A 13,074-nucleotide genomic window follows, 5' to 3' on the forward strand; every position below is an offset into this window, starting at 1 on the left:
GTAAAAGGAAATCCTGGAAGAAGTGAATTTGTCAGACACTGTGCAACAGGAAAAGCCAGAGAAGACAGTTTCTTGTGAAAAGATGATAATACAATTCATGAAAACCTACCCTGAGATAATAAAAAAACCACCAATGGTGCAGTTACGGCAGCAATGAAATGCAGCAGAGGGTGGAATCCAGGCAGGCAGCAGAGCTCTCGAGATCAGATGGCAGCACACACTCATTACCTGTGTCAGGGAGAGCTCAGGAGGAAGGAACTGCTCTGGCCTGCAATCCATTACACTTTGGGTGCCTTACACCTCACCTGACCTCCTCTGCCTTTTGCAGCATCTGATGCTGCACAAAATGTAGTGACTGTAGGTCAACACATCAGCTGGGCTTGTTTACACCCACTCTGTTTACCAGTCAGAAGACTGACCATAATTCATTCTGTGTTCTAACACAAGCTTATGTGATGTTTTCCTTCTGCACAACGTCAAGCTTTTGCATAAGAACAAATTTTACCCTATAATGCACTAACTAGATTTATATTTCCCTTAGGAAAAAGACAAATGGGTTTACATAGCATGTGGTTTTAAATCCTTTTTTATTCGGTTAATCTCTAGCTGTGGAATTGTGATTGAAATGTGAAATGTATGTGTATTTTCTGATAAGGCCCATTTTGCTTTAGAGGCAGATGAAATATTATCAAACGTATACACTTTCTTCAAGTTTTTAAATTGATGATGGAAATCCCATAATCAGAACATGGCACAGCCAATCCAGGTTAAGTGATAACATTTTTTCCACAAAATAAAACAAACCCCCAACCCTTTGAAGTGTTCTTACAGTTACATCTTCATAATCCGGGCATGAGAAGATCCGCACTCTCGACAACTCCGAGCGCACGCTCTTCGACTGGCGCCACATAAAAGCCAGCATTCCCTTCTCCTTACCAACATCTCCTCAGATTCCTTAATAGCAGTGAGACAGAGCACAAAACATTACCTCCACAGGATTTTCCATCTTCCTCCAGTTTCTGGCCAGCTGGACACTTGCAGTGGTAGCTGCCGACGGTGTTGCAGCACTGGTCCTGACAGCCCCCGTTCTCCGCGGTGCACTCGTTGACATCTGCAGGAAGAAAGGACACAGAAGTCAGTAAGGAGTGGGCATTGACCATTTCTCCTGGGGATTTGAGGACAACTGTGTATAATTCCAATGTGACAAAATGAGACAGTTACTGGGATGTACAGATAAGAACCTTGAAGCAACCCCAGGAGCAGCGACTCCCAGATGTGTTGCTGGGCCCCCCCAGACCGACCAAGTTGTGCCAGGGGAAGTTTGGACTGGATATTAGGAAACATTTCTTCATGGAAAGGGTTGTCAAGCTCTCAGGCTGCCCAGTGAAGTGGTGGAATCACCATCCCTGGAGGGATTTAAGAGACAAGTATCACAGAATCATTACAGTTGGAAAACACCTCTAAGATCATCGACCCCAACCATCAGTAGATGCGGCACTTGGGGACACACTTTAGTGATGGGCTTGGCAGTGCTGGGGGAATGGTTGGACTTGATGGTCTTAATGGTCTTTTTAACCTGAACAATTCTATGATTCTAAGAGTTGCAAGGGTGGGATTTTACTCCTCCTCTTCTGCACAGGCTGAGTGCAGAGTCCACCCAGCTCTGGCTGCAGGTTCTACCCAATTCACCAAATTCCACCTCTGTGCAGCAACATCAGGAACAACCTTTGTACAGTCACTTCCAGCAGCCTCACTTGTGTATTATTGCTTATGGTTGCTTCCAGCAGTCGTAGCAGAGATGAGAAACCTCTGAAAGAGGGTAGTATTTTTAAATCAATTAAGGTCCTGCTTTCTGTCAGGCACTGGTATCTATACACCTTACTCACCTGATAAGTTACTGTTTGCCTGCATGCAAAATACAACCTTACCCATTATAAACGAAGAACATTAAAGAACAGCATGGAAAAAAGAAATAAGTAAATAGGCAGCCTGTGGCAGAGAAAAATCAATAGCAAAGACATATGCTTTTTAACCCTGTATTTATGTACCCTATATATGGAATTCCAAAGAAATCATCAGGCCCAGGATGAGGTTGCAGGTGCCAGATCTCTCATCCACCAGGCCTTTGGCAATGGTTGGCATCACACATTGCATTCAGGCTAGAGAGAATGAAAATCAGGAGGAGGAAGATTAAGCAACAGAAGATAAGCATCAGCATGACTGTAAAAACCACAGGCAGTTACTTCATATTAGCAGCACTCCACGTTCCCAATGGGGAAATGAGGCTTTAAAAAAACCCATTTAATTAGTTTGTGAAGACAAATAAAAAAAAAAGAATTTCACATGCATGCAAGAGAGGTGAAAGCCTTTCAACTGCAAACCTTCGATGTTAAAGACTAAGATTTACCAAGGTTTGTTAGCTCTTTGATGAGCTCGAGCTTCACTTTACTGGCTCATTTCTGATCCTGGCTAAAAGCCACAGGCTAAAAGAAATTTTTGAGGAGGTTTCAGACTATTAAAAAGCTAAAAGAAAAGCATGTCATGAAACACAAATATTTGTTAAAGTGCAGCTGAAGAGGCATGAACTCACTAGAACCACCTCTTTTCTCTACAGCTCCAGACTCGGTGCAATGACCGGCACAACGAAAACTTCTTTGTTCTCAGTGATACTAAAAAACACTGACAGGCTACATAAAAAAAATAAAGTAAAACTCACTTATAATTCACTTATCTCAGAGCTACACAACAAACCGAGCGCTAACTCGCGTGAAGTCAACAAGGCTCTTCTCGATTTCATGGGGACGCAATTTAGACGGAAACTTTTCCGAGGAAAAACACTCCCCCCCCTCCAGTTCCACTCCACTCCAAAATGCAAAACCAAATGGTACCAAAATAAGACGTGCGTCTGTTCGCTTCTCCTCGGCAAGAGATGGAGAGAACATATGACAGGCGACAGATTTTGGACATATTCCTCAAAGCACTGGAAGGAGGAACGATGCTCCCGGCACCGCGCAGGAGAGCGACAAACAGGCATGTTCCAAGTGATTTACCCCCCCCACCACCACCCTCCACTCGCAGACATCTTGATGTGCCTCATGGTAATAAACAGTAATGAGCCACATAATAACCCTGCTCCACAGCTTCGACTTCTATTTATACCCACAGTATTGAAAACTAATAAACCCTCTTGCTCTTTTTATTTTCTTTAAACAAAATAAAGGGAAGAGCTGCTTTATTTTTCCACACCGTGTATAGCACCCACAAACCTACATGATCTCCCAGCATAAAATATTGACTAATTGAGATGGTCTGCGACATACAGCCCAATTTATTAACACCAGTGTCTATATTTTGAACCAAAATATTGGAAGGAAACCTTTCTAGCTGAGGAGCTAATCATTATCCTCTTGATTTCACTAGGCTATAATCCATTCGGAAGTGTATAGTGCTGTTGCATACTAATATATAGAATGTTTCTCCTTTGATTGCAGGTCTATTAGCAATCAGAAATCTTTTCCTTTCTTGTTCAGCATAAAATGCCATGGTCCAGCTATGAAAGTATTGGTGCTGTATGACTGAGAACTCATTTTCTACTTCTTCCAGCTCTATCTTCTTAATGCTCTGTCCAGGATTTCCTTGCCTCTGCCTTAATACTTGTTTTCATCCTCTGATGAAATGTTTTTATCCATGTCTTTGCTGGTTTTTTTTACAATAGAAACCCATTGTTTTTTCTATTATACACACAAAACCTGACTTTTAATCTTCATGTCTCTTTAAAACAAATACCTTGTTTAAAGCTAATCATCACAAAATAAAGCACAATTTAATTTCTGAGTTAAGACACCAAAATAAGCTTTTTGATACAGCTTTATCCCTATTACAGAGCACTTACATTTTAAGGAATACACTCAATAGGTATAAATTATGCTAGTTTATGGTTAAATTCCATGAAAATTTGCTCTCTAAGCATCCACATCCTTCACTGTCCTGTCTCCTGCACAAGACCTTCTCCACTGCCTGCACCCTGCCAAGTTGTTTTCTGCAACTCCATAATAAAAGGTCAGATGTTGCCTCAGTCCAAGAAGCACAAAAATAAATGATCTGAATGTGAAGTAATAAAGAATGTGTTTTACATTTGTAAGAGGATGGTTCATACGCCTCTTACAAGCCACAGTCAGCTGTTCCATATTCCTAAAACAGAGTAGTCAGGATTTTAAAATCCGATTACGGCTTTGCCACTGGAAAAAAACCCAACAAAACAACCAAAAACAACACACAAAAAAATAAACCCAACAAAAACAATTCTGTCAAATGATAAATAATTTCTGTCTGCTTTTCATATTCAATGTCACTCAAGGTTGCAAATATATTTTGCCTTTTGAATAGTGAGAAAAATGACAGAAAATTTCTGACATGTAACAAGTCTGCCACGTTAGGTCTGACAAAAGTTCAATGTTATCAAGCCTATCAATCCATCTGTAATGACACGCTGTAGGCACTTCAAAAAAAAGAAATAAATGTGATGTTTACTACTGCAATGTTTCACTTTTATTTATAGAGTCAATATTGTAACACAAAAATATTATCCGTGGGACACACTGGATGTGAGCCTTCAATGCTGCCATGGGAAGTCATAGGGAAAAATAACTGAAAATACCTTTCATCTAGATTAACCTGATATTAATTTTATTAATGATCTCTCCACAAACTGTGGGGTAAAAAAAATCCACAATATATTTTAAATCCACTAGTATGTTAAAATACGGATTGTTGACATGTGTCCATGTTCCACACTCCCTGCACAAGTGGTATTATAGAGTGGCACTACATAAAAAGATGTCTTTTCTCCAAAAATCTCATAAAATACTTGATATGTAAGGTAATATGCCTTTTTTTTTCATGAAATGTACCATCTTTGCCCAATTAACCATGCTTAGGAGCTACATGCTAAATGGAGAAGGACTGATCCCAACTCCTATTCTCATTTAATACTCCTCACTCCCCATCTGAAAATATCACACATCCTCAGCTCTGGGGAAAACAACCCTTCGACAAGTTTTTTATGAAAATCTGGATGATTTCATATTTCCCACAAATAAATGAAAACTATATATAAGAGCAGACACTGGACAAAGTGTTTTTCATTGGTAATTCCAATTTGAAATCTAGCAGCAGCGACCTGCACTGCCACTAGCTCTCAGATGTAGAAAGCAGATGGAGAAAAAAATAAAATCAGTCTGAAAAGCAGAAATATATATTGGCATTGGGGCAGAAGTGTCCTCTACACTGAGCTAAAGGTGAGGGTTGCAGCTCTGCAGGGTCTCCACGTGCAGCTGAATTCAGCATCTTTATAAAACCAGTGGGGGATTAACCCTGCCATGGAGCGAAACACCACCAAATTTTGGCAACGGTTTGTTTGTTTAGATCCGTGGAACACACCAGTTAATCCACTGCCTAGAAGTTAAAGTGTTTTTATTTTACCCATACAACAACTTTATGCAGCATGCATTAACATAAAGACAACTAAATGAATCTCAGAGCTGCAGCCTGGTATTTCAAACTCATTTTCCAAAGTTTCTATATTTATCAGCTGCATATAAGCAATAACTTTATTTATTTAACACAACCACAGGCAAACTTGCCATTTTGGTGCCCAGCTTTGGGGCTCTCCCACGCTCTGACCCATGTGCTGCCAACTCCAGAGCTCCCTGGACTTGTAATAAGTCACTGAAGTGGAATAAAATCTGTAAAATCATTCACATTGTTATTGCAATCCCGCACGAACAAAGCCCACCAGCATGGAGAGGGAAGGTGATTTTGATTAGTTTAAAAGCATTAGGCTAAAACACTGAGCTTCAATTAGGGGTCAAAGTAACCAGAACTCATTATTTAGTGGGAAGACAGCATTTCACTAATAACAGTAATAGCACTTGGGACTTTCTTCTGAAGACTGTGATGAAGGTGGTCTGACTTCAGGAATCTAAATGTTAAATATCTTTAAGAAAGCAGTTTGATTACTCTTCTAAGAGGCACTGGTAGCTTATATTGACTTTTATAGCAGTTTAGAGATGTAAATTCCTAACTCAGAAAACATAACTCAAATGCTGTCAGGTAAAAGAACCCTCATAATGGTTAGGATCAAAACCTAAATATAGTTTGTCATGTGCAACTTCAATGCCCTGTTACGTGCACCTTAATATATCTGAGTGCCTGGTACACAAAGATGTATATCTGCAACTATTTTATAATTTGCTTTTATAAGAAGGTGTTATAGGGAAGTGTCTGCAAATCACAATGCATATTTGACAATTTTTTATTCACAGATCTAAATAATTTGATTTGATTCTTTTAAAGTGCTAAAGATCCAGAGAATAGGTACTATCTTAACTTAGGTTTTACACAGTGTGTTCTTTTTTTTAAATTACAGCTTAGATGGTCTGCAACCAAAACCATATGTCTAAAAAAAAATCCAGAAACCTGAAACAGTTGATTTGAACTTTAAAGGCTACTCACTGCTATGAGAAAACGTGGTTCACACAAGCACATACACACATAGATCACAGCAACGTTATACATAAATATAATGTAATGAGCAAACATACTGGACAGGCTGTCGGGCACAACACTCACACCCCAAAGACTGCATTTGTCTTTCCCTTGGCTTGCTGTGAAAGCTTTGCAGCAGTTGTCTTTGAGCAGTAATTGTCTCTAAAACATAAATTACATACATCACTTCCAGCACTAACCATAAATTACCCGCCTGAATAGCAAACAAAGCTGCTCATTCTGATAGTCAGCGCAGCCCTGCCCGGCTATTGATTAAGCACTCTCAATGCTTTATTAGGTTTTCTTCCTCCACAAAGTCAATAACAGGATGAATATTTCTTCTTGGGCTGTTATGAAGTATCGTAAATCTGAGCCGTTATTAACAAGCGCCTGATTAGTGCAGCAAACTTATCTGAGAGTTTGGCACAGGCTCCCGGAGCGTCACCTCCCGGAAAACACCCATCACTGCCACTGTCTCCATCAGCAGCTGTGGCCCCTGTGCTCTCACAGCTTATCACCTCCTCTTTTTCATTTTTTTTCCTTATTTTTTAATTAAAGAAATTACTGCCGCACTCATTCCTCTTCATCCCCATGTCACATTCCTACATGCAGAGAACATCAGTCACGTAATGATTATGTGCATGGCCCATGTTCCCCAGGGATGTGGGTGTCTGCCATGGTTTGGTTTCTTTTTTTATTGGGGCACTAAAAGCTTCCATTTAATGCAACTTAGATGCAAAACCAAAAGCAAACAAAGCTCCTTGTTAGACACACTTAGTTGGAATTCATTTTTCCTTATTAAGATCATCATCTGAAGAGAAAAAACCCAAACACATTAATCAATCATTTGCACTTGCTCACATTAAGAACAACTCCTTTGAAATCAGAATAAAATTCTGTCGGGGGAAAAACCAGGTTCAAAGTTTAAATAAGTGAAACAATGACACACTGCTGTGTTAGACTGGACCTGTAGCTCATCTTGTGCCATGGCAGAGAACACTCAGTGCTGTGGGTACAGAGATGGCCCCTTCCACCACAAGCCCTCACCCTCCTGCTCTCTGCTAACTACAGACCAGACGCAGTTCTGAAACCTGGCACTTAAAAGTCCTTTTAAAATCTCTATCCCTGGTTATGGCAGCTCTCCATAACCTTACACATGGCTACTCTCCCTCTTTTTTGTTCTTCTTTTCATTCTTAATGTCCTGCGCATCGATGACATTTCGAAACGACGACTTCCAAACCCAAACTTTTATGTGAAAAAACACCAGCTTTGGTTTCTTTTAATCCCTCTTTAAGATTCTCTATCAAGCAGGAACAACTATTTCCTAAAAGTGAAATGCAAGACCTAAATCATGCTTAAAGTTTTCTTCCCTTCACCAACTAGAATAACTAAACCAAGAGGTGGAGAAAAAAAGGTCTATCACAGTACAATGAAATCCTGTAAGAGTGCTCATTTTTAAACTATGTTTTCCCAGACAAGGTATGAATAATGCAACTGAACACCCCAGAAGATCTGAATAAAGCAACACCAGACTAACGGATGTTAATTGGCGGCAATTGGAGCTGATTGTGGAGTGCGGCTGGAGCTGTGATTACAAACAGAGCTGATGCAGCCAGCCCAAACCTCAAGTACTGCTGCTGCAATTAAAGATATTTTATCAAATTAGACAAGTGTTTGCCTTTGCCTGCTACGATGGTTATGAGCAAAACATAAAAGAAAGTATTGCTGGCTGTAGGGCACCTTCCCTACATCAGAGCTCTGCCGAGGTGGGTTTCTTCCTGCTTTGGCTTTTGATGCCACAAAATGGAGCCTTTTTAGAAACAATCCAGGACTCTGCAGTGACATCCTTAAAAGCCCTTGCTTTTGTCTAGAAGTGCTTTTGCCCTAAAAATGCAGCCTTTTTGAGGTGTATCTAACTTTCAGCACAGACAAGTGCTGGTTATGCACACACAAACAAGAAAAGACTTTGAACTTTGAAAGTTTGATTCCACAATATAAGCCCTTACATATTTTTGCAGGCAGGTAAACATTCTTCAGACATCATTTCCAAAGCAGTGATTATTAGTGAGACTTCAGCAACTGGATTTCTTTTATGTTTCGAGTGCTAAATCCCAAGAACAAACCCAGTGGTTGAGTCCAGTTGAGCCAAGTCTTGGTGCCCAAAGGAGATCACAAAGTGCACCTTGAACCCCAGACATCCTTGTATCCTGCTGCCTTATGCTTTCCTGCCTGAGGAAGTCAGCAGAAGGCATCAGCCATGTGGTCATGAACTAAATCTGGCTCTTTCCTAGTATTTTCTATCATTCCCAACAAGATGTCCAACTTTCCTCTCTTGCTCCTGTATCTCAAGAACTTCTGTCTTTCCTTCAGGTTCCTACAAAGGTCTATAAACCAGGCTATCAGAACTGAATTGAAAATGGATACAGAAAAAAATATTCTGGGTCATTTCTAAAAAACTTAGCATTTACAGAACTCCATAAGAACTAACTGCTCCCATATTTAAAAAAATAAAAATAAAAATCAAGACTATGCAAATTTATGGAAGTTTTCAGGCCAAGACAGCTGGAGAGTGACAGCCAGTGACATGTATAAGTGTAAATAACCTGAAGGTACCCACGGGTTAGGTAGTGCCAACATCTTCAGGACCAAACACAAGATCAGATACCACAGCACTGACATTAAAAAAGAATAGAAAGGAAGAAAAGGCAACAGCTCATGTGTTCTGATCAACCTGTATTTTTCAGAGACTTAAGATGTCATGTCCTCTGAAGACCACTGCAATAGTCCAACACATAAACAACAAAACCAGAGATAAAGATAGAAGGGTCTATTGCTGATGCCTTTCAGACTTTCCAGGACAGAAGGTGAACGAGCCATTTCAAACAGAAATAATTGCTTGTTCCAGGTAAAACTCGTAAGGATGGGTCAGATTCTACCAGTTCAGGGCTGGCATTCCATGTGCAATGTGGGATGTTCAAAAGTTCTGCTATATTATTACTAAATACGGCAGCAACTGGAGTTTGTGACAGCAGGAGTGTGAGGAGGATGAGCTCCAGCCAGCGGGGTGCAGGAACGGGAACCGAGCGCGACGGGAACGGCTTATCTGGAATTCAGCTCCTAAACTTTCATGTAAAGGGAACTCAAATCACAGCTATAGCTCCGAGCTGCAGAAAAGACAACAAAGAGAAGTCCTATTGTAAGTGTAGAATAAGGTAAGTGTTTATTCCAGCTTTTTCTCTTTCTGTCTTTGTACTCAGGAGCAGAACTGATCAGTCTGAGAAAGTGAGCGGCTCTTTTTATCTACGCCTGTAAAATAAACGTCTGGAATCGAGGACTGTCCTTTCTTCCACTGCAACACTATGGAAAAGGGACACCTGAAGCACTCCACAGCCAACTCTGATAATTCAATTCACACCAGGGCAGGCTCTCACCTGGTACAAAACACTACCTGATGCCATGGCAGGACGTGGGTGCCAAGGCACAGGTGCTGCTACAGGGTAAACCCTGCACATCAAACCCTCTCCTGCCCACAGTCCTCACCACAGGACCAAAGTCCCAGGTCCAGAGGTTGCTGCTTAACCTACAAACAGGGTGATTATTACAATAGTACAGTCTGAGCAAGCTGACAAATTGGGCAGCTTAAATTTCAAGGCACTGCTATTGTAATAAGCCATTTCCTTACAAAATATTCTTTTTCATAATATAATTAACCCCAGGACTAAGCATGTGAGCAAATTAGTTCATTTTTCACATGAATAATGAACACTTTTTTTTTTATTTTTTTCTTTTCCCAAACCATTATGAACAGAAATAAATGTAAAAAATTTCTCAGCAGAGAAAGGATGATGTGTGCCCAGCTTCTAGTTTAGAACAGGAATTCATTATGGAGATTTAAATGGAAGCTCCTGTTTTCTTTTCTTATTTTTCTTAATAGTTGTCCTTGTTAGTCAATCAAAAACTTTACTCATCCTCGGATCCAGCCTGGAATCAAAGAGCCTCTGCTACAAACTGAAACAGGTTAAACATTTCTTCCTTCCTATGTCCTCATGAATATTCTCTCCCATCTTTTTTTTCCATTTCTAGAGGATCTTACTAACAGTTCTGTGGGCAGAATTACTCACTGCCCTGACAAAAATCCTGCACTATCTATAGTTGTAAAGCCACCTCACTTTCTGCTACAGAAAAACACATTTCTGTAATCATTCCCTGTGTGGCTGAAACACAACCACACAACCAGGTCACTCTTTTACAAGAGACATAAATGAGAACTCCTTATTTGGTTTACACAGACAGATGTTTAAGACACAGTCATTGTATGTTCTAGTAACTGATCTTGTGTGTCAAGGGCAAAACAACCCATGGGAAAAAAAAAGATTAAATCTTCATCAGTTTAATTTGTAAAGCAACCCAAGGGAAGTCATTATTCCCAGAGATTCCATTACCTAATTTGTTTTATGAATTCTTCTAACTTATCTGACACCAATGGGTGCTTGTTAACTATTGCTTAATGTCCCTGCTGTAAGGGAGTCCCTGAGTGCTTTGGAAAGGCAGAGATGTCACTTAGTGCTGAACAGGAGCTAAATATTTCAGAGAGGTCTGAATCCCTCTCATCAGACATGGCAGTGAGGTGAGCATCCTTTAACTGAAAGGGAATTCCCACTAAGCAGGACACTTAAACTTGGACACAGAGTTAGATGAAGCCTGAAAAAAAGAGGGATGTACAAACCATTAACTTGCATGAAGATTTTACCAGTGACAAGCTTGAAGCAAAGAACTGAAGAAACAGGATTTTCTTTTTCCAGTTAAATTAACAATGAGCAGCAGAGCACAGCTGTGATTTCTCGGGGCCTTTCCTAGCAGAACAGCACAGAGGTCTCCTTTAAAACAAATAAATCAGACTCAGCATGATGGGGTAAGGCAGACACTCTGCAGAAAGAACAATTTGGCAGCAAGTTCCCTCTGCCTGACACCGGCATTTGAACCCAGGACCTGCCCAGCTCCTGCACACACATGTGCTCCCCACGTGTAGCTCCTGGGCTGAGCAGAGGCAGCAGGCTCAGCTTTACAGCCTGGGAGTCCTGCTTATAAAAATATGTGATCTCAAGGTTTATAAACCAACCAATGTTAAAGGTGATCACAGGAAGAATTTAGAGGGCTGAAATTGTTAATCCTGCATTGCTAAAATTGATTCGTACCAGAGCCAGAAAGACTCGGTTTTATGTGACCCAAACTTTACATTCTGGTTCCCAACACAAACCAAATTTGCCTTTCAAATCTCTCTGGATATCAGCATCTGGTTTTGATGGAGAGCCATAACCAATTTTTTCAGGGGGTATAACCAAAGAGAAATTTGCATTTGTGTTTTCAGCAAGACATCACTGTCTTAGTGTAAATAATTTAAAACTTCCAAGTTACTGCATGAGTTGGTCTTTTTATACATGATCATTTTACACCTTAAAACATGCGTTCCTCTACTTCTCTCCCTGCAAACAGATGAAATATTTTATGTTCCTCACTATTAACAAAATGTGCACCACAGTAAAATTTTAAATAGCACCACACTCCTGTAAGATTGTTGGGTTTAGGACAACCAACACTATTTTTTGAGCAGCAGTAAGGTCCAAGCATTAAATTCAATACTGTTAAACAGAACGTGTATTAGAAATAAGCTCAAAGTTTTAAAGATCTACTGTAGATGTTCAAAAAATCAAAAACAGACAGCAAAGGGCAAACACTATTGGGGTAGAAAAATCCAAGCAAGGCTATGAGATTGTGTGAAAATAAATATGCATCCAGCTGACACTTGTGTGCACACGAGTGCAGGCAAAGACAAGTATATTCCACAGACACGTGGACTGTTTGGAGTCTGAGTCCTGCTTTCAGAAAAGTGAGGAAATAAATCAATAAATATGTTTACCTTGATCTTTGCTCACTCTTATGGACCACTCAGAGCATCTCATTTAAGCAAACCTCTTCAAACCACGTGCTGCTGGTTCTTCAGCTTTTGGAAAAACAGTTGTACAATGTACGTCAGAAGGATCCAAGGCTGAACAGCCTGGCCTGAACACATCCCAGACTGGATTGAGCACCTTTTAAAACCAAGATCTTTCTTCCTATGTGCATAAACCCCCCTCTAAGCGTGAGCATCCAGGTGGGATTGCCGTGGCCTGTAGGTCTGTGCCAATTCACAGCTCAGCTTTCCACGTTTGGAATTTCACCCTTTCAGTTCCAATCAAAAAATAAATTCCTCACATCCAGCCCGGGCTAATTACTTTTTTGCATGGCAGAGACAGCCAGATTCGATGTGACGCACAGAAGGGAAGTGTGATCTACGAGCGGAGTACACGCAGTGTAATGTTATGGATGGTTCTGGAAATCCAGCCAGAAACACACGTCGCTCCCAACATCGCCTCTGTTGCCAACAGCTACCACCTAATGTTGTCTGAGAGACTGCAGTGATTTCGTGTTCAAAGGGAAAGGCAAAGCCTCTGGTATCTCAGATACCACGCTGCCGTTAGTGGTGGCAA

At 40.5% G+C, this 13,074-nt stretch overlaps 1 protein-coding gene across 1 annotated transcript in view; it reads right to left on the reverse strand.

The window, feature by feature from the left end:
* Positions 1–13,074, reverse strand: part of LOC113968745 (multiple epidermal growth factor-like domains protein 6) — a 194,654-nt gene that overhangs the window by 89,060 nt on the left and 92,520 nt on the right. The window contains exon 5 of the mRNA XM_027685574.1: positions 989–1,111. Coding sequence (XP_027541375.1) covers positions 989–1,111 — 123 coding nt within the window. The remainder of the gene's footprint in view (positions 1–988; positions 1,112–13,074) is intronic.

This window comes from Neopelma chrysocephalum, unplaced genomic scaffold, assembly GCF_003984885.1.
Source record: "Neopelma chrysocephalum unplaced genomic scaffold, ASM398488v2 Primary Assembly neopelma1_69, whole genome shotgun sequence".
Taxonomy (NCBI): Eukaryota; Metazoa; Chordata; class Aves; order Passeriformes; family Pipridae; genus Neopelma; species Neopelma chrysocephalum.